This window comes from Rhopilema esculentum, chromosome 13 (genome assembly GCF_057945365.1).
Source record: "Rhopilema esculentum isolate cy_ngs chromosome 13, ASM5794536v1, whole genome shotgun sequence".
Taxonomy (NCBI): domain Eukaryota; kingdom Metazoa; phylum Cnidaria; class Scyphozoa; order Rhizostomeae; family Rhizostomatidae; genus Rhopilema; species Rhopilema esculentum.
In genome coordinates, this window is record NC_142827.1 from 5976739 (window position 1) to 5997626 (window position 20888).

The 20888-nt window shown below is 36.3% G+C and overlaps 4 protein-coding genes across 4 annotated transcripts; 2 read left to right on the top strand and 2 right to left on the bottom strand.

Annotated features, from left to right (window-relative positions):
* The first annotated feature begins 1503 nt into the window (after positions 1-1503).
* LOC135691674 (uncharacterized) lies at positions 1504-6039 on the top strand. The gene is made up of 5 exons (XM_065209612.2): positions 1504-1643; positions 2202-2382; positions 2904-3147; positions 3609-3755; positions 3985-6039. The coding sequence occupies exons 2-5, from the start codon at positions 2245-2247 to the stop codon at positions 4245-4247; spliced, it is 792 nt and encodes a 263-aa protein (XP_065065684.1). The 5' UTR covers positions 1504-1643; positions 2202-2244; the 3' UTR covers positions 4248-6039.
* A 147-nt stretch (positions 6040-6186) lies between these two features.
* On the top strand, positions 6187-9309 carry LOC135692004 (uncharacterized). Its single transcript, XM_089112242.1, has 3 exons — positions 6187-6706; positions 8017-8157; positions 8879-9309. Exons 1-3 carry the CDS (start codon positions 6310-6312, stop codon positions 9139-9141), a joined length of 801 nt encoding a protein of 266 aa, XP_088968368.1. The 5' UTR covers positions 6187-6309; the 3' UTR covers positions 9142-9309.
* A 391-nt stretch (positions 9310-9700) lies between these two features.
* On the bottom strand, positions 9701-12023 carry LOC135691672 (sugar phosphate exchanger 3-like). The gene has a single exon (XM_065209610.2). It carries the CDS (start codon positions 11955-11957, stop codon positions 10452-10454), a length of 1506 nt encoding a protein of 501 aa, XP_065065682.2. The 5' UTR covers positions 11958-12023; the 3' UTR covers positions 9701-10451.
* Positions 12024-14840: 2817 nt separating this feature from the next.
* On the bottom strand, positions 14841-20885 carry LOC135691673 (cleavage and polyadenylation specificity factor subunit 4). The gene is made up of 8 exons (XM_065209611.2): positions 20626-20885; positions 20264-20467; positions 19618-19713; positions 17940-18033; positions 17453-17582; positions 16996-17058; positions 16065-16094; positions 14841-15180 (listed from the first exon to the last, which is right to left on the bottom strand). The coding sequence occupies exons 1-8, from the start codon at positions 20735-20737 to the stop codon at positions 15049-15051; spliced, it is 861 nt and encodes a 286-aa protein (XP_065065683.1). The 5' UTR covers positions 20738-20885; the 3' UTR covers positions 14841-15048.
* Between the last annotated feature and the right edge of the window lie 3 nt (positions 20886-20888).

Below are 20888 nucleotides of genomic sequence, written 5' to 3' on the forward strand. Positions count from 1 at the left end.
TTCTCAAACTTGGATTATTTTTGGATTAATAGATGACGAAATATTCATAAAAGATTGGCGCTGGTTGGCACCCTGCTGTTTCTCATACTGAGCCCGGCGTACGGAGGTACGGAATTCATTGACTGATAATTTTGGCAACATAAAATTTAAACCCATCACTGGCCTTTTCGAATGATCAAATAATGTTCACATTTCATTTCATTTCATTTCTAATTACATAGGGTAAAGTTATCAACTGTTATCAGCTCGCAGGTGGTCTGCATTTTCCCCTTTTTACCCCATAGGGCCAGTATTACCTCTCTGTGACCTTTTTGCAAAATTTGAACATAGCATAGCTGATGAAATATTAGCCAGTACTAAATAATCAATCAAACAATATCTGACCAAAATCAAAACTGCTTGTGTATTGTATATTTAATTTCAATTCCGTAAAGATTAGCCCGAATTTCCATCGGATTCTTCGAAATAAAAGTTATTTTCAAACTTATTTCCCACTAACGAAAACAAGACAAAATGCATAAAATGAACGTACGACTTGTCAAAAGTGTGATCGGTCGACCTCTTGTATCATCAATTGTATCTTAGATGATCGATCTTGATATCAAAAATCATAAATGGATTGTTCTTCTTGCTACTCAATTATGGCGTGGTCAGCAAAGATTTCTGAAGGGTCCCGGCAAAAAATCATCTATTTTTATCAAAATGTGTAGTTAATTTAAAAAAAGACATGACCCGAGATGTTATCTTGTCGGAAAATCGTAGGCCAGGGCTCCCCCAAATGAAACATGATCTCTATGAAAAAAAACAGAAAAGCCACAACCCCTCGGCATTCTTAGAACTGCTTGAGCCTGGGTTATCTTTAGTAAAACGCGGACTGGCACTTCACTGTTGGGCATAGAAACCGTTTTCAATGGTAGGAACCTTGCACAATGCGCACACGAAATGCCTCATGAAAAGAAAAGCCTCTCTCTACTTTCATTTCTTTTCCTTCGTTATGATTATTTCGTTTGACACGACCCTAACAAGATTTGTTAATATTGAAAATATTTTTTGTACATTTTCTGGGTGAGGGTGAATGCAAGCAATGCACGATTTGATTCTCTACCCAGCCAGAAAGCTCAACTTGCATGTAATCCGATGAGTATGAAACATTGAATTACAAAGCGGCCTTTGTTGTTTTTTCGAAACTTGCACACATACGTTCAGGGTGTGACACCCCCAATCTTCATGAGTTGGTCGGTAAATCTTAAGCTGGTCTACAGAATCCGTCGTTTCTCGGTAAGATCCTCTATTGGTAGGTGGAAAGCACCTAAATATTTCTTCATCTATCTCTTTGTCGGTCAATTTTACTGTTGATGAATCTTTATCCCCACCCCCCCCCCCACCCCTCATCTAGAAGGTCAAGCTACGCTTCTGTATCGTAGTTTCCTGTAGATTCTCGGTCACACCGTTCCGTTGTTTAGCATTCCTGCTATCGATTACGTAATGGCGAAACGCGCTCTGTTTTCTTCCAAAGAATAGGGAAATACCCGATAATTCTATTTCGTTCTGTTTATAAATTGAAACCGAGTGGAGAGTTCAGTTAAAAGCCAAGAACTCTCTGGGTTCGATCTACTCCGTCTGGAAAAGTGGATTTTTGACAGGTAAGCTAGTTGTATTCTCTTTCATTTTAATAATAGGTTTGGCAGGATATAAGAGGAGAGGTAGTTAACTGCATTTTCTTTCCCTTAACCTAGCCATGCCCAGAACTAACTTGTTTTGATCTTTTTTCAATTTTCTACTTGATCTCTTCAAATTTCACGTTGTTGGTAAATTTGCAGTGAAGAACTGCTTCATCAGCAGTCTTAAGTTGATCGTATTTTGCATAATTTCACCGACTTGTACCTGCTATTCTACATTGGCACGTAGATGCTGATTCGTAAATTTTATTTTTCTTGCTGCACTGTTTCCTATCACCTACATCAGCCAAAATTCAAGCCTTATTTTTGATAAATCACCATCAATCACAAATTCTAAAAATCAAGGAATTCACAACGTTTAGCCTGAAGGAGCCATCCACAAAAAAATGCAACTTTAGCCTTGGCGTCCAACTATATCAAACTTCAAATAAATAGCATATTTTGAAAGAATATTATATTTAGGGGTATCTAAAAGTTGCAATGGGTAATTTATTACTATTAAAAGATTCCCCTTTCTTGCAGAAATAATAATCAAATATTAACCCAACTTTCAAAAGAATTCAAGATGCCAACAGGTTGTTTGAGCTGGCTCGAGAAGGAAAGAACTACCTTGGAACACTTCATGGATCCGCATAACACAGAGGTTGTAGAGTATTGCCTGAAGCTTGTGGATGGAAAATTTGTGGGAGAGACAAGTAATCGGGTAACGCAAGTTCCATGTTTGTTTCACGAAAATTAGAAGTAATATAGAAGATCATAGTCTTTGCGTGAACCTAAATCCCGCAATTTGAAAATGTTTTAAGATTGCACTTAAACATTACGTTTCTGCTACAGCCATTATGGTGCCTGAGCACGGCGGAGAAGCGTCCTAGACTTTGCAAAGATATTTGGTCTCAATTGACTATCGACAACTATGTGCCCGACTATTGTCTCAAAGGGTATGGTTGGAAGATCATCCCCACATTTGTCGAAATTCTTCAAAAGCTCATTCCTCAAGTCAAGCCAGCTTAATTGCTAATTATTATTGGAAGCGCTTGGGTGAAATTTTCAAACGTTATATGTTGTTAATGAAAAATAAGTTCTTGGAAATAACCGTAAAGGAGGCGTCTCAAAATAGTTTCAAGGGAAGTCTCACTAACAACTTATGATTTCAAACTTATCAGCTCAAGAATGAAATGATAATTCACTGCATTATCCTAGAACCGAACTTATTTATTCAATCAGGTCGATAGCAGATCTGACGTAACTGAAGACCAGCATGAAATAAATCTAGGGTCAGTTTTGCAGTCAATGGACGTCGAGATTAGAGAGAGAGGTGCGGAGTTCACAGGCAATGAAAGAAAATTCATGGATTACTTCGAATTAGCCACAAAGATGCGGAAACCCAGAGATGTTCCCCTGGAGCAATTCAGACAAAAAATGCTAGACGATAAAGGAAAGTTTGTAGAGCTTCTTCGAAAAACAACAGGTAAGCAAACATATAAGCAGAGCAGATATGAGCAATGAAATGGCGAGTTCAAAATTATACCTTGAATCGTTATCTTGATGGGTTTATTGGTTTCTATTGATGAAAAAGGGCTCTGTAAGACGAAACTCATAATTGGTGGGGGCTATCTATTTAGTTGCTACCCATTCGTTACTCTGTTGTAAAGAATGAGGACTAAGCTTGGCAATCTGTTCGGGACCTGCGACTCCAAACCGGCTCCCCGCTTCCGACTTCCTTGTTCAGTCACTTGAGCTAACTAAGCTCGCCCACCTTCTGAAAATTCCAAAACGGCTTAGGTCAACCCGTTTAAGAACATGTATACCCCCTCGGGCAATTCAGCTGTTCATGGGTAGCGACACCTTAAAACCTTAAACTGAAATTTTCTGTTCCACGATTATAAATGATGAATATATTCCTTTTGAGCAAATGTGTGTTTATTGTAGAACCATCAGATGTACTTCACAAAAAGCATAAATCCTACTGGGGAACAAGACAGCAATTAAGATTTGGCAAAGCTGTCGGGGATTGGATTGACAAAAGCTACGGACCACTAGACCCAATTTTTGGTGCGCTCCTGTCACCAACCGGAGGTGAGTTTTGCAATTCATATATTTGGAACCAAGATAAATGGATCGATAGTAATTTTTTACGCTCCTTAGACAAACTTGAGGTAAAATTTTCTCTTTGTATTTTTACTACTAAAAGATAATAACCTTTCCAATTATTTTGCAAAATGAAAGGACTTGGGTTCAAAACCTTCTTTAACCTCTCTGTAATAAGTAGTTGCCCCTCTTAAATTATATACACTTCCATTCTTAGGTCGAACTGGTCCTGGTGACGACACAGTACTGCACAAATTACTGTTTGACAACAATGGCCCATTTGCATATCATTCCGCTGTTCACGACGCATTTGGCTATCTGTTTACGTTCCACCACACTGGCCCAGGCTACAAGTATCTGGATGCTGCTTCTCTTTTTAAAAAGAGCAACCCATTATCCGGACAAGCAGCAGGGATAAGATTCTGGAAAAAAGTACTTGCCCACCATAAAGAAAACGGTTTGCAAACACACATTTTCTAAATGAACAATGGTCAGGGAACCAGAAGCTGCACAGAAATTATATGAATTTGAGGTAACACAGAAACATGTTTAAGAGACAAGCGACTTTGCCATAAATATTATGTTATAATGGTTTCAGTTTATTGCTTTTCAGCAAAACTGATACAATTGTATTAATAAGCATAGTTTCGTAGAAATGTATTTTTGTATTCGCATTGATTGTAAGAACAGTTTCTTCAGGATTGTTTGTTTTGAATATCGCAAAAACGGGGAAAGAAAATTCATAAAAAATTCTACGTTACAATGGGGGATGGTGAGCCAGGGGAGTTAGCATAAGAAAGATTCAGATCTTTGAGTCCTTTTTCTAGAGGAGCAATTAAAAAGGTGCTCATTTCTATTAAGTAGCTGCCAATATTTTTGCGAGCACGCTCTCGTTCCTTTTTCCTTGCACTACACTTCTAAATAAGTATAACTATCCAATGGTTCGCTGATAACTTTATGAAGTTGAATACAAACAAATGTCATTTACTTATTCTTGGCAAAAGTTCTAATCAACAGGTTAAAGTTAATGTAGGAGATTCTATCATAGAAAACTCGGAAGAGGAAAAGCTACTAGGTGTTGTGATAGACAAAAAACTCAGTTTTGAGACACATATCAGTAAGTTATGTAAGAAGGCTGGTAGCAAACTCACCGCCCTCGCTCGCATATCTGGATACATGGACGCTAATAAACTTAAAATCTTAACGAGAGCATTTGTAATTAGCCAATTCGAATATTGTCCACTAGTCTGGATGTTCCACAGTAGGCACTTGAATAGTAAGATTAATAGAATACACGAAAGAGCTCTGAGAATTGCATACAAAGACTATGATTCTAGCTTCAACACTCTGCTAGAAAATGATGGCTCGGTAAATATTCATGTAAAACACCTGCGAAATCTTATGATTGAAATGTTTAAAACAAAGGGAAATATCAACCCTCCTTTTATGAGGGAGATTTTCTGCGAGCGTCATGCTGTTTATAATTTGAGAAATAATAATGAATTTATGGCACCAAGAGTAAGAACAACCATTTATGGAACCGAAACTATCAAATATAGAGGGCAGCGTCTTTGGCTCTCTTTACCTCAGCACATAAGGAATGCTCAATCTATTAATGAGTTTAAGAAAGAAATTAAAAGCTGGAATGGCACAGACTGTACATGCAAACTATGTAGGACGTTCGTGCCACAGCTTGGTTTTTTGTAATTCTATCTTTTAAATAGCTCAGGTTTTTATAGTTTTTTAATGGATCATTTTGTATTTAAAATTTTATGTATTTAATCTCGTATGTATTTAGTTGATGTAGTAGTTTTAACAGTTGGCTTGGATTAGCTCATTTCTTTGTAAATAGCTATGTAGCGCCAACTTTAAATAAATTGATTATTATTATTATTATTATATACAATCTCTCTAGGATAGATACTCCACTAATAAAATATTTGAAAGATAAGGAAAGAGGAGAAATTGCATTGATAATCGCCACCATGAAACTATTATAAAAGAAATTTTCCTGTTCCTAGAATTTGTAATGAAACTATACATTTTGTATAAAGCAGGTATTATAATGTATACAGTAAAGTTGGATTTTATCAAAATAATTTAAAGCGGCTTTTTATGTAATTCTACATGTGTTGAAGACATTATGTATCGTTATTTCATGAAATTGTGATTAGATTTTAATTTGATATTTCCAATTAAATATAATGTAAATATGGAGTGAAAGTAATATCAACTATATCATTATGAGCATAAACGAATATTATGATAATGATTTTTAGTTACCTTTTTGTCGTCAATCTAATCTCTACGTCCACAAACATGTTACGTCATAACTACCACTTTGCAATCGCGATACATTTTCGTAAGCTGCAGCTGAGCAATCTTAGGTCAAGTGACCCTTCATTTGAAATGGTGCTCGTTGTTACCCCATAGTTTCATTCTCTTATCAAAACATCGCTTACCAAGGACGGTTTTCGACTGAAGTGCGCTTAAACAGTGGCTTCTATGAGAGTTAGCATTTTCTGTCTGTTTCTTTTGTACCATGGCCACTGCAAAGTTTCTTGCCTGCTTTGGATGCCTTACAGGTGATCCAATTGACATCGTTGCGACAGTCAAAGAGAGCAACCCGACGCTGTTTAGATATCTAGAAAGCTTGGTATTTGCCAGATTTCAGGGGGAGACGAGCAATATATTTGACGATTCGTCTGACCATAAACAAAAATATGGCAAGAGAAACCTCAGTGTTGTCCTCTTAACCATGGATCAATTTATTAGAAGTCAAGGGGAAAATTTCACTGGAAATGAATATGGGTTTGCTACTCTAGTTGAAGAGGTAGCAAGAATACGCTGTCCCCCGAAGCAGAGTTTCAGTAAGTTCAAAAAGAAACTTTTCCAGGACAGAACACGGTTTGTGGAGTTTTACTGCAGGAGGGGAACTGGTAAGCGATGTTGCTTTTTCTAGAGTTACACAAGAATTTTTTTGTTTACTATCAGTAAAATTAATGAATATAATCAAGCTTATTTATTTATATATCACGCTTCAAGATATCAGCTCTTATTTAAAAACCAGTCTTAATTTAAGAAAAAGAAGGTAATAGGACCAAAAACGTCTCGTCAAAGGGCATCCCTTGATTCCTATATGCCAAGTCCCGTTAAGAAGCCTCCTCTGTCTCGCAGTATGTTATTTTTCTCTTTCTCGCTGCCAGGAATCATATATCACAACAATTTTTCATAAACAAGAGGAAAAATTGGAATCTCCATTTTTTCTGGCATAGAAAATGATTAAGAGATGGTTAGTTGATATATTTGAATTGACAGCGTGGTGGGTAGAAAAAACTGCTAGGGGTGTGGCCTACAATCCTGCTGAAAACAGAATATATTTGTGGCTGTGAGCGTAATAAAATAAAAATCACAGAAACTGATAATAACAGCTGCAGTATATCTTGGAACATCTTACATTATATAAAGGGCAGCAATGTCCTAAAACCAAAAAGAATTTTGTAGCATCCTTCTGACTGAATGCTATTTTTCGCAAAAGCCGATCTGCTTTTTTTGATACCTTCAAATTATCTCACCTTTCCTCCTTCAATGCAATGATAATATTCATAGTATCAGATCAGTCATATTTTGACCACAAACTTTTCTTTTACGATGAGTCTCAACCAGTAAGCTATATACGAAGAAATACTCTCACAAACCCAATCAAACCCAAAGAAAAAGTTAAAACGCCAAAGTAAAAACAAAAAGAAGCTTTTCTTACTTCTCGAAAGCTATTACTGTCACTTACGTTTGAGCCTACACAAGTTTAATAAGTCTAGGAGACTTTGGTGACAGACTTTGGTGACAGACTTTGCTTGATAGATTCTACAGCAAGAGACCCGAATCAGAGTTTGCAATTCAATGAAAATATTGCAATTTTGCAAGCCTTATTGCTTTTATCTATATTAATAACAATTTTATTCCTATTTTACTAATTTAGAAAATGCAATTTTACGTCATAAAGATCACGGCAATGACTTTGAAACGCACTGCCTTTCGAGATATACTGCATCAATAAAATGGCCTTTTAATTTTTGATGTCCCTACTACTAACCATCTCCTTCATTTCTTAACGCTAGAAACTCGACTGAACTCAAAATATTTGGCATCTAATTATACTTTATCTTTACATTTCTTATAAGCCATTGTAGTTTTGCTACATCACAGACTTGTTATCTCAATTTATACTTAGCAGCTGCTAATGTTCTAGGTCTGTCCCATCCGCTCTATCATAGTGACTACTGGGGAACTAGGCAACAACTACGTGCAGGGAAAGTGATTGGGGATTGGATTGACACACGTTATGGATCTATGGATCCGATATTTGGCGCCCTCCTATCTCCAACAGCTGGTAAGTCAGGTTCAGTTGGCCCTCTCTTGAAAATAACGCAGTACCACATCATTCTATTTCTTTTTTGCTGCAACTATCTATCAGATAACCGTTTCTTGGTTACAGGACCGAGATATGGTGGTGGGCCTTGGCCTCCCTTATGCTTTCCTAATGGCAATTTCACCCCTTCTTTTAACGGAATAGTGTAATTATAGCAACTTCTGGTTTGTTTCCTTCGTTTTGGCTTCCCATCCCTATTCTAAAATGTTTTATCTCACCAGCATCTTGGCTTTGCCAACTATAAATGAAGCTAAAGAAAGAAATCTGCTGTCTCTTCTCTAAATCCTAGTCAATTCTAGTTGTACCTAAATGTGCAATCAAACAAAATCTCCAGCCTTGAATTTCTAGGACGCCCGACGAAAGTTACTACAAGCGGGGAAGGGGAAGAAATGCAAATAACAGCTTATGAAAAAATTTCTGTATCTAAGTCCAAACCTTGCCAACGTATGCAAACCGGATTCCCTTTCAAAATTAAGGCCAAATGCTACAAATTTCTATTCTAGGTAAAAAATTATATTCCTAGATTAACGTTACGTGTCAAAACTTCTTCAGTATTGACACTCGAGCAGTTAGCAAATCTTTGTCATAATTCAGTAAATCTCATCGACTAGATGAAATTCCCATAATAGATTACTAAATACACGAAACCTGCTTGCTAACGACCACTTTTTCTTCCTTACAGGGAGGACTGGGCCTGGTGATAGTGACGTTACACATAATCTTTTGTTTGACAATAACGGTCCCATGGCATTTCATTCTGCAGTCCACGATGCTTTTGGGTATTTATTCAACTTCCACCAAACAGGACCAGGGTACAACTACCTCGGCTCAAATTCAATATTCAATACAAGAGACGCCCTTAGCGGCCAGATATCAGGGGTTGATTTCTGGAGCGAATTCCTTCATCAACTGAAGATGCAAAAAAGTAGCCTAAAGGTTTACTGATCTGCAACAATCATTGTAAAATCTTAAACTTATTTGTCTTCAAGGGAATTTAGTAAGTCAATGGAACAAACCTCTTTCATGGAATTGCTTGTAGTGCTTTTTAATGGAAACATTTTAAGCTGCACAAGTCTCTAGTAATGTCTCATAAAATCAGCCAAATGAGCCTTCTTTTAATTGAGCTCTGCAAATTAATTAACATGCTTGTAACAAATGCAAAGTGAAAAATAACAACATAAGTACCCAGGGGGGATGCTCTATATTTTCAGCGCTTTGTGAATGCATGCTATCTGGATTTTTAACTTTGATCTTTTACTATGGTCTTTTTATATCTGAAATGTTGGTAATGCCTAACAGGCATAAAACTTGATAAATAGTCAAATAAACAAAGATAGAATCAATTTGCTAAAAATGGTCTCTTGTTATATCATTGTCATATATTTCATGGAGATTCCCAAGTAAACAAACTTGGAGCACCCCCTTGGCTGCAATCTGATAGAAATAATCTTTCAGCCTTGATTATGCTACAGAAAGTTCTGGCAAAGAAAAGATCACAAATACTCTGAAGTAAAAATTGATCTGACACAGAAATTTAATGAGATGATCAAAGCATCATTTTTCTCAAATTATGTAACTTAAATCGCATTTAATCATCTTAGAAGATGTGAATATTATGGTTATAAGTATTTATGACTGAAAAACAAGTGTATTTTTACATAATTCAACACAGCCCCAAAAAGACATTATTTTACAATTAAATCAAAATTGACAGCATTAGCGTTTCATAAGCTATGGTCATTTCAGGGAATATCTATTCTCTTGTAACAATGTGAAGAGGTTCAATCTTTAAATGCAGTTTTTAGAATCAATTGCTCTAAAGCACAAAGCCTTTGAAAATCAATAAGCTGAAAGGAGCAGGAGTCATCAGCAGCAGTGTCTGCTACTGGAAACTACTCCTCGTCCAAAATCCAAAATCTTACTGTTGTTATGTGATGTTCCATGAATTTTTAAAATGATGCAGTGTATCTGACTTAACCTACATTATTTCTACTTCTGCTTACCGTTTTTAAAACTTTCCAATGCTACATACATAACTCTTGGTTAACAAAATGATAAACAATGTTCTAATGTGTTTTGATCATGCAATGAACAATGGCTATTATTAAAATTTTAAATTAAGATCGACAATTACAATTTTGATCATTGTGTGACCAAAACATTTCTTTTATGCTAAGCAACAATATTTTACACTGAGTTTTTGAATTTATTGAAAATTTGTTGAGTCTTACATATGAATGATTTTTTGATGCGATTCAGCTAACACATTCCATTTCAGTGCCAGTAATTTTCCGACAACAAGTTGCTTTTCTTATATCCCTAATCAACATGGGTATTAAGCAAACAAAACTAAAAAATGTCATTATGATAAGAAAATAGAACACAGCATGCCATCCAAACCAGTCATCAATCTGTGGAACAAGATACTGCCCAATTGCTGCTCCAACGCTACCAGTCCCATCTACAATGCCTGTAACAGTTGCTAGTGCTGCTTCATTGCCTCTTAAAGCAACCTGCTTTCCAAGGTCTGCAGAAATGGCTGAGCTGATAAGATTTGCTGGGCCACCAACCATAAGTCCTGTTAGCGTCATAAAGGCAACATTTGTATCATAATTTGACCCAGTGTTGCCGTATATGAATAAAGATACCATTGAGAGGACAAGCATTGAGCAAACAACTGGGGAACGAAGTCCAATAAGATCACTGGCAACTCCAGCAATAATACCACCAACTATACCACCGATGTCATAGAAATTTGACAGTTCATCACTTTTTTTGTCTTTCCAGTGCAAACCTTGAGACAGGTAAACTGGGAGCCAGAAAAAGAATGAATAATTAACCAGCTTCAAACAAGCATACGAGAGTGAGTAAGGTATGACACCAGGAAGCATCAATGATTGGAAAAACCCAAGAGCTTTGCTGTTAACTTCAATCTGTGGGTCTCCAGGTTGCTGCAATGATGTATCTTGCAACAAAGGTTCTTTCTCTTCAGGTTCATTATTAACTGGAGAAGATGCCACATAATCATCCAACTCTCTAGTAGGCTCCAATCCAATATCTTGGGGTTTCGGAATTAGGCAAAGGAAAATTAGAATACCACCACAAAACAATAGAAACGAGGTAATCAATATTCCATATTCATATCCATAGTTGAGAACCGAAGCTACCATTAAAGAGCCAATAATATTTCCAACTGAAGCATTGGCACTCCAAAACCCAAACACTGACCCTCTTGTTGATTTACTGAACCAATTTCCCATCACAGCAACAGTCGCAGGCCATCCCGTAGACTGCAACAAGCCATTTAACATGAAGAAAACACCATAGAAATATTTATTGTAAATGCCAAAGTGTTCGCTAATAAAACCAAAGATGAAAAACACAACAGCAGACATGCACATTCCAAATGTCAATACCAGCCTTAGATTGACCCTATCTCCAATCATCCCGCTAACATACAGTCCAACAGCATATGAAAACAGAAAAATCGTGTCCAGTGTTCCAAGGAATAAGTTTGCTTCGTTCGTTGATTTGAAGACGTGTCTCGAGTTCCAAGTGTCATAAGGTTTTAGGACACAAACAGAAGAGTTTGAATGTGGCCATGGGCAAGTGACTTTCGCCGATGGCGTCAGCTCCTTTTGAAGTGGATCTTTAACATTGCTGAATGCTTTTCGGCAGGCATGGAAAAATGCATAGCCGAAGAAAGTCAACAAGAAAGTGCTAACGTGATGAACTGTCCAGCTTCCAACTTTTCTTGCCATTTTTCGTCTTGCCGTTCAGTGAAAGTGAGTCATATGATGTCAGTGACAGTGCAGTGCAGTGTTCTCCCTTTGCTTCATGTAAATTTCCTTAAAACCGCACGAAAATTTCTTTAGATTCTGGAAAAAATCCTTAGATTTTTGACAACCAGCCTTTTTGTAAAATATATAGTTAAAAAATGCTCCCTGACAACGGTGGTCATACAAATAAATGTCAAATTGAATCATTAATCTAAGACAAAAGTCTTTGCCACTTGTAAATAAGTATTTTGGGCAGATTTTTCCGGATCATGGATGGAAAGGAAACGCTGTTGAAAGGCCCTGGCCAGTGGCGTACCCCCCACTTTTCTAAAATATGATCCTCGAGATTTGTCCAAAAACGATGTAAAACTCATTGGGGGGGGGGGGGGGGTGTAGGTTACTGTATGTTTGTGTCAATAACAATTGTAAAATACTTTGCTAATTACTGTAGTTAACATGAATTAATTAATGGCGGAAAATTTTGCAAAAAGGGCGCTTCCCCGCATTTGCGAGTGTTTGAAGGGCGTGGTCCAACAAATTTTCTGGGGACTTTGCCCCAGACCCCCTCACTACTCCGGTCCTGGGTACGCCACTAAGCCCTGGCCAGATGATCTCAACATCACTGAACATGACCGGGTTTTAAAATAAAGGCAGCTTCCGGAATAGTAACATTTTAGCATCATTTCGGGTCAAATTTTGTAAAAATCAGACAATATTTTACATCTACGAATCTGATATGGAATAAGCTTCAGCTACGTTTGCCAAAAAGAAAAAATATGATCAAAAATTCCGTTCTGAATGTGTGTCAGATCCAGCATTCAAACAGTGGCTTGTTGCTCCTAAGGCTGGCAAGAATTATCCTTGCTGAAAGTTTTGTGCTAAAGCTATTTCGTACAGTAAAACAGCATTGTAACGCCACAGTGAGTCTACTAAACGCAAGAAAGCTTGCGTGTGTGCCAAGAATCAAGTCGATCTTTCTGCCTGTATAAAAGAGCAGATCGACAGGAGCACATTTAAGACATGGCACACTTTTTTTTATAAGAACAATTTTATAAGAACACGAGCCTCAAAACTGGTCAAAAGTTAAGAACAAATTAAGAACAACGTTTTTTCTCAAAATCAAGGATTTTTAGCGATGTGTGGGTGCTTTTTCGGTGAATATTCAAATTTGTCAGCAAATTAAGGCTGTCTCATTCACTTTGTTGGCAAATGAGGCCTGAACACCTCCTTAGAGCGAAAAACCCTCTTAATTTAAGAGCAAATTAAGAACAATCCAACCTCAGATTTTCGAAAAAATTAAGAACAGTCAGCCTGAACTTAAATTTACTGGTTCTTGTAAAAAAAGAGAGTGTAAATCGATGGTCAAAAACATAGTAAATCGACCTTGCTGAAGAGTAGTTTACCAGATGTTAGCATAGTTAAGTGTAGCTGCCATGTGATTCATCTTTGTGCTTCATATGCTTGTTTAAAATTATCAACCTCTCTTGAAGATTTGTGCAGAAATATCTACGCACATTTTAGCAGATCAACTCTTCGACAGAGAAAGAGTTAAAGTATTTCCAGGAGTTTGCAGAAACCCAACCGCATAAGATGCTCAGCTTTGGTCAAACAAAATGGCTGTCTTTGGAAAGCTGTGTGAATAGAGTGATGGAGCAATGGCTGGAAATGCAGCTTTATTTTACAAATAACGTTTCTGAAGGTAAAGAAAAGACCTATCATACACAAGCGCTTCTGGTACTGCGCAATAAGTTTGTTAAGGCACAACTGGAGTTCCTGAATGGTCAACTTCATCGGCTGAATTGTTTCAACAAAATGTTCCAAACAGCTGAATCAATGCTCCATCACCTGAGAAGTGAGCAGCCATCAAAGTGGAAAGGGCATGTCTTGGTTTCATGATTGAGCTTGTGAAACACATCAAAGCACGATTCCATATAAACGACCCAGTCTGAGATCCTGCTGCCAATCAATGCTACTAAGTGCAGTCCACCATCTTTGCTGGAGGTTTATCGCGCTATGCCATATATAGAAAATATTGCAGATATCCAAGCAGCGGATCTTGAATGGAGACAGCAGGCATTGGAAGAACAATCAGAAGTCGATGCAGATGACACCATATTGTCGTTTTGGAAGCAAAGAGCGGCGCCCCTACCCTAATTACCCCAACCTTTGTCAAAATATGGTCGTCATAATTCTTCTAAAAATTGATAGGAATTGCAGATTGCAGCTTAAATTTTCCAAAATATTGAGGTAGGGTGATATTTCAATTCAGTGGTGTACTGCTATCAAAATAACAACGAGGGCTTTTGCACATAGCAAAAGTAGAAAATTGCCCCCTGAGCTCCCTAGCACTACTCCCCTGTCTCAATTGCTTCTAAAAAATGAGGGTTTAAGCAGTGCAATCGCTAGATCTTGTGCTCAAAGGGAGTCTTCAGGCCCTATTTGGATGGATGAGATTTTCTATTTTTTTTCGGGGTTTTACCTCAGCCTCAGCTTGTTCTTAATTTGTAACTTTTGACTTATCTTGAAGCTCAAGTTTCTATAAGAATAATTCTGAATAATTTTTATAAGAAATGTACTGTCTAAATACAACTGGGCGCATACACAGAAGACTAGGGAACGCTAAGATATGAGATTGATCATGCACCTATTGATACGGAGAAATAGACAAGAGAACACGATTAAAGATTGACAATGGTGACTACACGATGATTCCTGTTACGATACCCCATCCTTTTCCCACCATACGGACAGGAGTAGCTTAACGCAGGCTAACCCTATCAAACAACTGCACCTTCAAGGCAAAGCAGAAACCTTCTGCTCCAGAAAGTTGTTCCAGAAAGTAAATACACGTAGAAAGCAACTGAATGCAACCAAAGTCTTTGTCATATACTAAAAGTTATGACGTTAATTAGTTACATCGTTAAAGACAAGATTCACTATACAATGCAATAGCCATGAAATACAACTTTTTTCCCTTAGAAGCTTTCACGTCTTATAACAAGAGCACAGGCATCCATATAAAATGCAGAGGTTGTTTTCGTCTCTCACCAAGCGCAGAAAAACATGCATCCAATCAACCGAGAGTCTGAATAGTTTGAATGGCGCTAAATGTAGATGGGACAGGCATTTGAAGGGACTGTTGTTGCTGCTGCATAATCATTCTCGGACGGTACATAGGGTTTTGTTCTGCTGCTGGAAATGGACACTACAAATGAAATAAAGCAAAAATCAAAATTAAATAACAGTAGTGCTAACAAAGAATCGAACTTCAAAGTTAATGTTCCTGGAGAAACTTTAAATAACTGAAAGCAAATTAAATATAAAAGTCTAGTGCTTTTTACTAATTTAAGTCTGTCCGAATGCCCAAAACAAAACATAAATCACGCCTGTAATGCGCCTATTCATGAAGCATTTTAAACATCGTTGAACACATTTGTCTCTTGAAGGCGGAAAATCCAGTGCCAAAACGGAAAACAGCAATCTAGATGTTGATGCTTGCAATAAGCTAGCAAAAATGACAAAACTGCGAGAAATCTAGTACATAATTTTATGAAGTAATGAGTCATAATTCACAGTTTTTATTTCATGTCATTAATCTTACTCTCAATCCAATGGTCATTGGCATAAAACTGCATATGTTGACATGAAATTTTTTAACATCTTACGTTCTTACGCGTACTTTTGCTACAATTGATTAATTCCATTCCTAACATCGTGCAATCAACCCTGAGGCCCCCTGGGGCATTTTGCCCCACAACCCCCCGTTCAGCAGCCCCACTTATAGTGGATGCTATTGTCAAAACTCTTTCAAAGGGTTGGTCAAACTCGATCATTTTCCAGATATCGAAATATATGACAAAGTTGCAAAATCTGAATGAAAATTTCTTTCCTAAGTCGTTTCATTTAATATCATATCTATATATTTCCGATCTTCAGCAAACATTGACTTGACATATATTTGCAACAATAAAAGGTTGACAGAAAACCAGCAGATAGTTTTGAACGAGTAAATTGGCTTTTTTGGCTAATTCTGTAGCATAGCTTAAAACGAAGAATAACAGCAAGACAAAATATACAAAATGGAATTACCCTGTTCGCATAGTGGCCACGCTGACGACACTAAAATTGAAACAAAATAGACCAATTAAATCAAAACTCTCCTTGATATAAAATGAGTAACAATACCTCACTCAAAGTGAAGATTATCTTTTTTATTCTCCCTGATACACCTCTTTTCCCAGTACCCTGAAAACTTTTGTTTGCCAGCGAACACACCCTTTAAAATCTTTCTGTTGTTGATTGTTTAACTCAAACTAACTGAAGTTCACTACAAACATTCTATAAAAGCTTGGTCATGAGTCTTTGATGCAGTGTCGCCAATAAGTGATATATTAATGCCAATCAAACTATGTAAAGTTAATCTCGCAAGAAACTAATACCATCAACAAAAAAGAAATATGAAGCTTGAGATTGCGTCAAGAGAATTATCCTTTTCAGATTTTGCATAAGGCACAAGTACTATATGATGTCAGTAATTGTAACAGAATCTACCATCACAGCTACAGTGTCACCTCAGCTTTATCTTTGCTCTTTTGCTTATGTCATGTAAAGAAGGAGCACTCACTGTGATATATTAACATGTGCTGGATGTTTGGAGGCAATTTGATACCTTGTGAGGCATGATACAGCATCATGTGAAGGCGAGGCTGATTAGGCATCAATTCGCATTAATTCATAGCACTAATTTTTCCTTTGTTAATTCTTAACCTGCAGAGAATCTGCTGAGACAGGCTATTCAGATGCCAGTGTTTCATGCCCTAAGCACCCATTGTAGCTTTGGCCGTGCATGGTATAAAAGTAGCTAGCTTTTGCACCAGGAGTTGAAAGAAACCTAAATAAACTTAGATTACAACTGCTGACCCCAACCTGTATGTGTCTGTGAAATGCATTGAAAATTTTGTAAAAACTAGATTCAATGGAGAAAAAGGCAGGCAGCAAAAGACAATATCAATATTGATACCTTAAAGCAGGTTACTAATTCTAATGGCCTCCTAGGGAGTTGTTGCATTTGAATACCACCAGCCTAAAGAAAAAGAAACTCTTACTAAATATGATAGAAAATAAATACTATTATTAACTTAGATAAGATTAAAACTGTACAAAAAATAGTTTAAAAAGATGAATAAAATACTGAAAGAAAATAGAAATCAAAATTTAATGTTGAAATGAGCAATTATAAAATAAAATGTTATTACAAACCAGTTCTAGAAGTGACAAAAATTGTAAGTAAAATCAAACACTAAGCAAATAAAAGGAGACACTTCAAAGTTTCTCAAGCCCCATAAAAGATTTCCAGGGAAAAAAGAAAAAACCACTATCAAGCAAATTATGAGGAAAATATATCAACATATTTTTATACTGTGACTTTGAAAGCTTGAAAATTGATGTATTCAAATGCTTGTAAATAATAAAATTACCATTTGTTTCTCTCTGAACTGTTGAACGACTGGACATGTGGTTATTTTGTGACCTGGTTCTCCACAAGCATGACAAATAATTTGCCCTGGAACTGTTTTGTTTTCATAAAGTGGCAAATCGAACCTTGGACTGAAAGAAACACAAAATTTTAGAAACTTGTGAAAATGTCTAGATAATTTTAATGTCTAAATATGGGAGTAAGCTTTCCAGTATAATATTGAATTATCAATATTAAGTAGACATCAAAGGAATAATTATTCAGAAACTACTGATTGGCAGAAAGAAAGAGTTCACTGGAAACAATAGGATACACAGAGAGCAATAGAAATAAAAGGATATCTCATTGGAAATTTTATTTTATAGCTTTTTAGAGGTAAGAAAATCAGTTAACGCTTTCTCAAGGTAAATTGGTAAATAAGGTAATGAAGTTGAATAGGATAAAGAATACACTTTGCTTTGAAAAAAAACTTTAAAAAGCTTACTTACTGCATATGTTTACAGTTGGGTCCTTCAGGACAAAATCCACACAAGTAATTCAGACACATAACTCTTCTCACATGCTTGTTTTTGCAATGTGGACCTGGAAAACATATTTTTTATTAACAAAGTTGTCAGGCATTTTCAGTCATCAGGCCTGAGTGCTTGAGACAATTAAGGCAGTTATCTGTAGTTATTCAAGATGGACCTAGCCACAAGAGCTTAAAGAAATGAGACTTAATGATCCTATTAACTTACTTTAGCAACAATGGATCCAAGAGAGTGTATTTGGGATTTTTAGATATGAGAAATTTGTAAATGGCTTTGAAAAAAGCAAACATTTAGTAAACTAAAGCTTTTCGTCTGACACTCTTCAGAGTTTAAAACGTCAGAACATAGATAAAAAACTTTTCATCTTTCGATCTTTTTGATCTTTCGAAAGTTTTCGATCTATGTTCTGACATTTTAAACTCTGAAGAGTGTCAGACGAAAAGCTTTAGTTTACTAAATGTTTGCTTTTTTTAAAGCCATTTACAAGTTTTGTACCACCAAAAGATATGAGAAATTGTGATACAATATTAAAGAAAGAAAAATATGTGTAATTTCATAAAACATTATTTTCCCTGCCTTGGTGCTTGTACAAAGAATAATGAGTTTACTAGAAGAACAATATCTGAAACATTTTAGGTCTCTTTTTTAATAAAGCAGAACAATTCTTTTATGAACATATAATATACTGAACATTTTTTTGCATGAAATAAGAGGGTCTGCAGTTTGTTGGTTGAATAAGTTAAGGACCCAATGCTATAAAATTGTTTCACTTAATAGTTTAATATTCACCTCTGTATCACAATATCTACTTTAAACCTCAATCCTTATCCAATGAAAAAAATACCTGGTCAGAAAATATTTCCTAGTCAGAATTTCAGTTCAAAAAAATTTACTGCATTGATTGTGTGATTGGGTACTTTTCCAAGGCATGTTGTTAAGGTTCAGTTTCCAATTTTGTGTACATACAAATCAAATTAAGATATTCACACCTTTAATCTAGTCTCTTGAATATCTCTAGTTCATGTTAATAAAAATCTATTTAACTTTATGGTGGATAATAGAATACAGACATAAAGAGGTCTAATAAAAAAATTGACAAAATTTGATAAAAAAACTTATAGGCAATCCTTAACCTTAATCCATAACACATGCCTGGTTTGACACATTATCAAATGTCAAAAATTATGGATTAATGACATAAATTATATACATTAACTTAATCATACAGTTAACAAGTTTTTTTCCCTAACAAGCAGAACTTCATCAGAGCAAATGTAAAAAAAATTGCTTTTACACTTTCATTTTAAAACCATATTCACTTATGTTGAATGAATTCTAGTTGTTTTGAGTTGTTCCTTTCTACCATTGACAAAAAATGGCTGTTCTCTAACAACCAAAACTCAAGAAAAAATTATCTTCACGCAACACATTTTGAGGCAATTGAAATTCCTGGACATACTAGGCACCAATATCTGCAGGAAGATCAGTTTAATAGTTGCCTGAGGAATTGCATTAAGCATCATTCAGTGTCAAAACTTGCGGCATAGCAGTTCTGCACACCAAAACCTACATCCGTATGCAAACTTTAGTTTTCCTGGCACAAAAGGAAGAACTTATCAAAATACCATGAACATACCATGTTTACAGAAGCCTCTATCATACCAAGGACATTCTTTTCTCTTTGTCATTGGGTCAACATGAAGAAAAGGACACTCTTTATTGTTACAAGTTCCTACAAAGGAAAGTGATGATTCTTGTGATCAAGTCTTTGAAATGAAGTGCTTATTTTTTTGACTCTAGGCTCTGCCAGATTTGAAGGGGCATAATAAATTCCTAAACCATTTTGGAGACCATGCAAATCCTAGGCAGAAAATTGCTTTCTTCCCATGGTGTTTATTTACTTTTAAAGGATACTGCCATCATATAGAGCAAACAGGTATTTGACATTCTAACTGAAATTATGGCCCTTCTCTCATTTGCTCAGGGATGTAATTGAAAGGGTTTAGATGGGTTTAGATTGAAAGGGTTTTCACAAATTGGTCAGTTAAATTGTCAGCTGGTCAGCTATATTGTTGGCTGATTATTAAAATTGTCTGGCAGAAGGTCAATAGGAACAAAATTTGCCTTCCTCAATTCATATTGATATCTTAAAGTATAAGGACAGTTTAGAAGTACTCCTAAATTTTACTAGTTAGTGCCCAAGTGCACAAAAATTGATGCGTTGAATTTTCTGTGGACATTTCACAAAGTTTCTAGCCTAAGCACTTTTCATATGCACTCACCAAATCTAGCAAAGAAGTAGCATTCAGGCATTTTTGACATATCATACTCATGAAGGAACTCGCACTCATCTCCCTTTTTGCAAAGCCCCCTTAGCCAATGCTTACAGACCACTGCTTTCTCTCCAATTGTATGCCTGAAAGGACAAAGATGCCCTCTTGTACAGGAACCTTGAAAAAAGAAATCACACACGGCAGATCCAGACTCTAAAAGGAGAGGAAACTTCATTACACACATTTGCTGAAAATTTGCAATGAAAGGGAATGAAATTTTCATATACAATTACTGATCTTATTCAAAATTTGATCGATTTTAAATATGAACTGAATTAAAAGGCATCATCCTAGAAGATAAATAGACTTACTATCCATTCCAGGAAATGGTAAAGGCTGAATTCCGACTTGATGTTCTATGTACGTCTCAATATCGAATTTGATGTCTTTCACGCTCGCAACAAGCTCTTCCATCGTTGACATGACGGATTATTGCAGCTCCTATTTTATAGCATACGAAAACACTTTGGCAGGCTTCTTAACTTTTTAAAAAAACATCCCGTCTTCGTGCAAACACGCTATAGTGTATTTGTGTATTCTCTGTTCTGTTATCAAGTGAGCAGAAAGCTGGCAT

Bases quoted from the DNA above. Each gene is read 5' to 3' on its own strand.
- LOC135691674 (XM_065209612.2), top strand. From the start codon at position 2,245: ATGCCAACAGGTTGTTTGAGCTGGCTCGAGAAGGAAAGAACTACCTTG. The intron at 3,148-3,608 runs GTAAGCAAACAT...TGTTTATTGTAG, and splicing joins GCTTCTTCGAAAAACAACAG to AACCATCAGATGTACTTCAC. The intron at 3,756-3,984 runs GTGAGTTTTGCA...TTCCATTCTTAG, and splicing joins GCTCCTGTCACCAACCGGAG to GTCGAACTGGTCCTGGTGAC.
- LOC135692004 (XM_089112242.1), top strand. From the start codon at position 6,310: ATGGCCACTGCAAAGTTTCTTGCCTGCTTTGGATGCCTTACAGGTGAT. The intron at 6,707-8,016 runs GTAAGCGATGTT...CTAATGTTCTAG, and splicing joins TTACTGCAGGAGGGGAACTG to GTCTGTCCCATCCGCTCTAT. The intron at 8,158-8,878 runs GTAAGTCAGGTT...TCTTCCTTACAG, and splicing joins CCTCCTATCTCCAACAGCTG to GGAGGACTGGGCCTGGTGAT.
- LOC135691672 (XM_065209610.2), bottom strand. From the start codon at position 11,957: ATGGCAAGAAAAGTTGGAAGCTGGACAGTTCATCACGTTAGCACTTTC.
- LOC135691673 (XM_065209611.2), bottom strand. From the start codon at position 20,737: ATGTCAACGATGGAAGAGCTTGTTGCGAGCGTGAAAGACATCAAATTC. The intron at 18,034-19,617 runs GTATGTTCATGG...TATGTTTTCCAG, and splicing joins TAGAGGCTTCTGTAAACATG to GTCCACATTGCAAAAACAAG. The intron at 15,181-16,064 runs GTAATTCCATTT...TTTCATTTGTAG, and splicing joins GTGGCCACTATGCGAACAGG to TGTCCATTTCCAGCAGCAGA.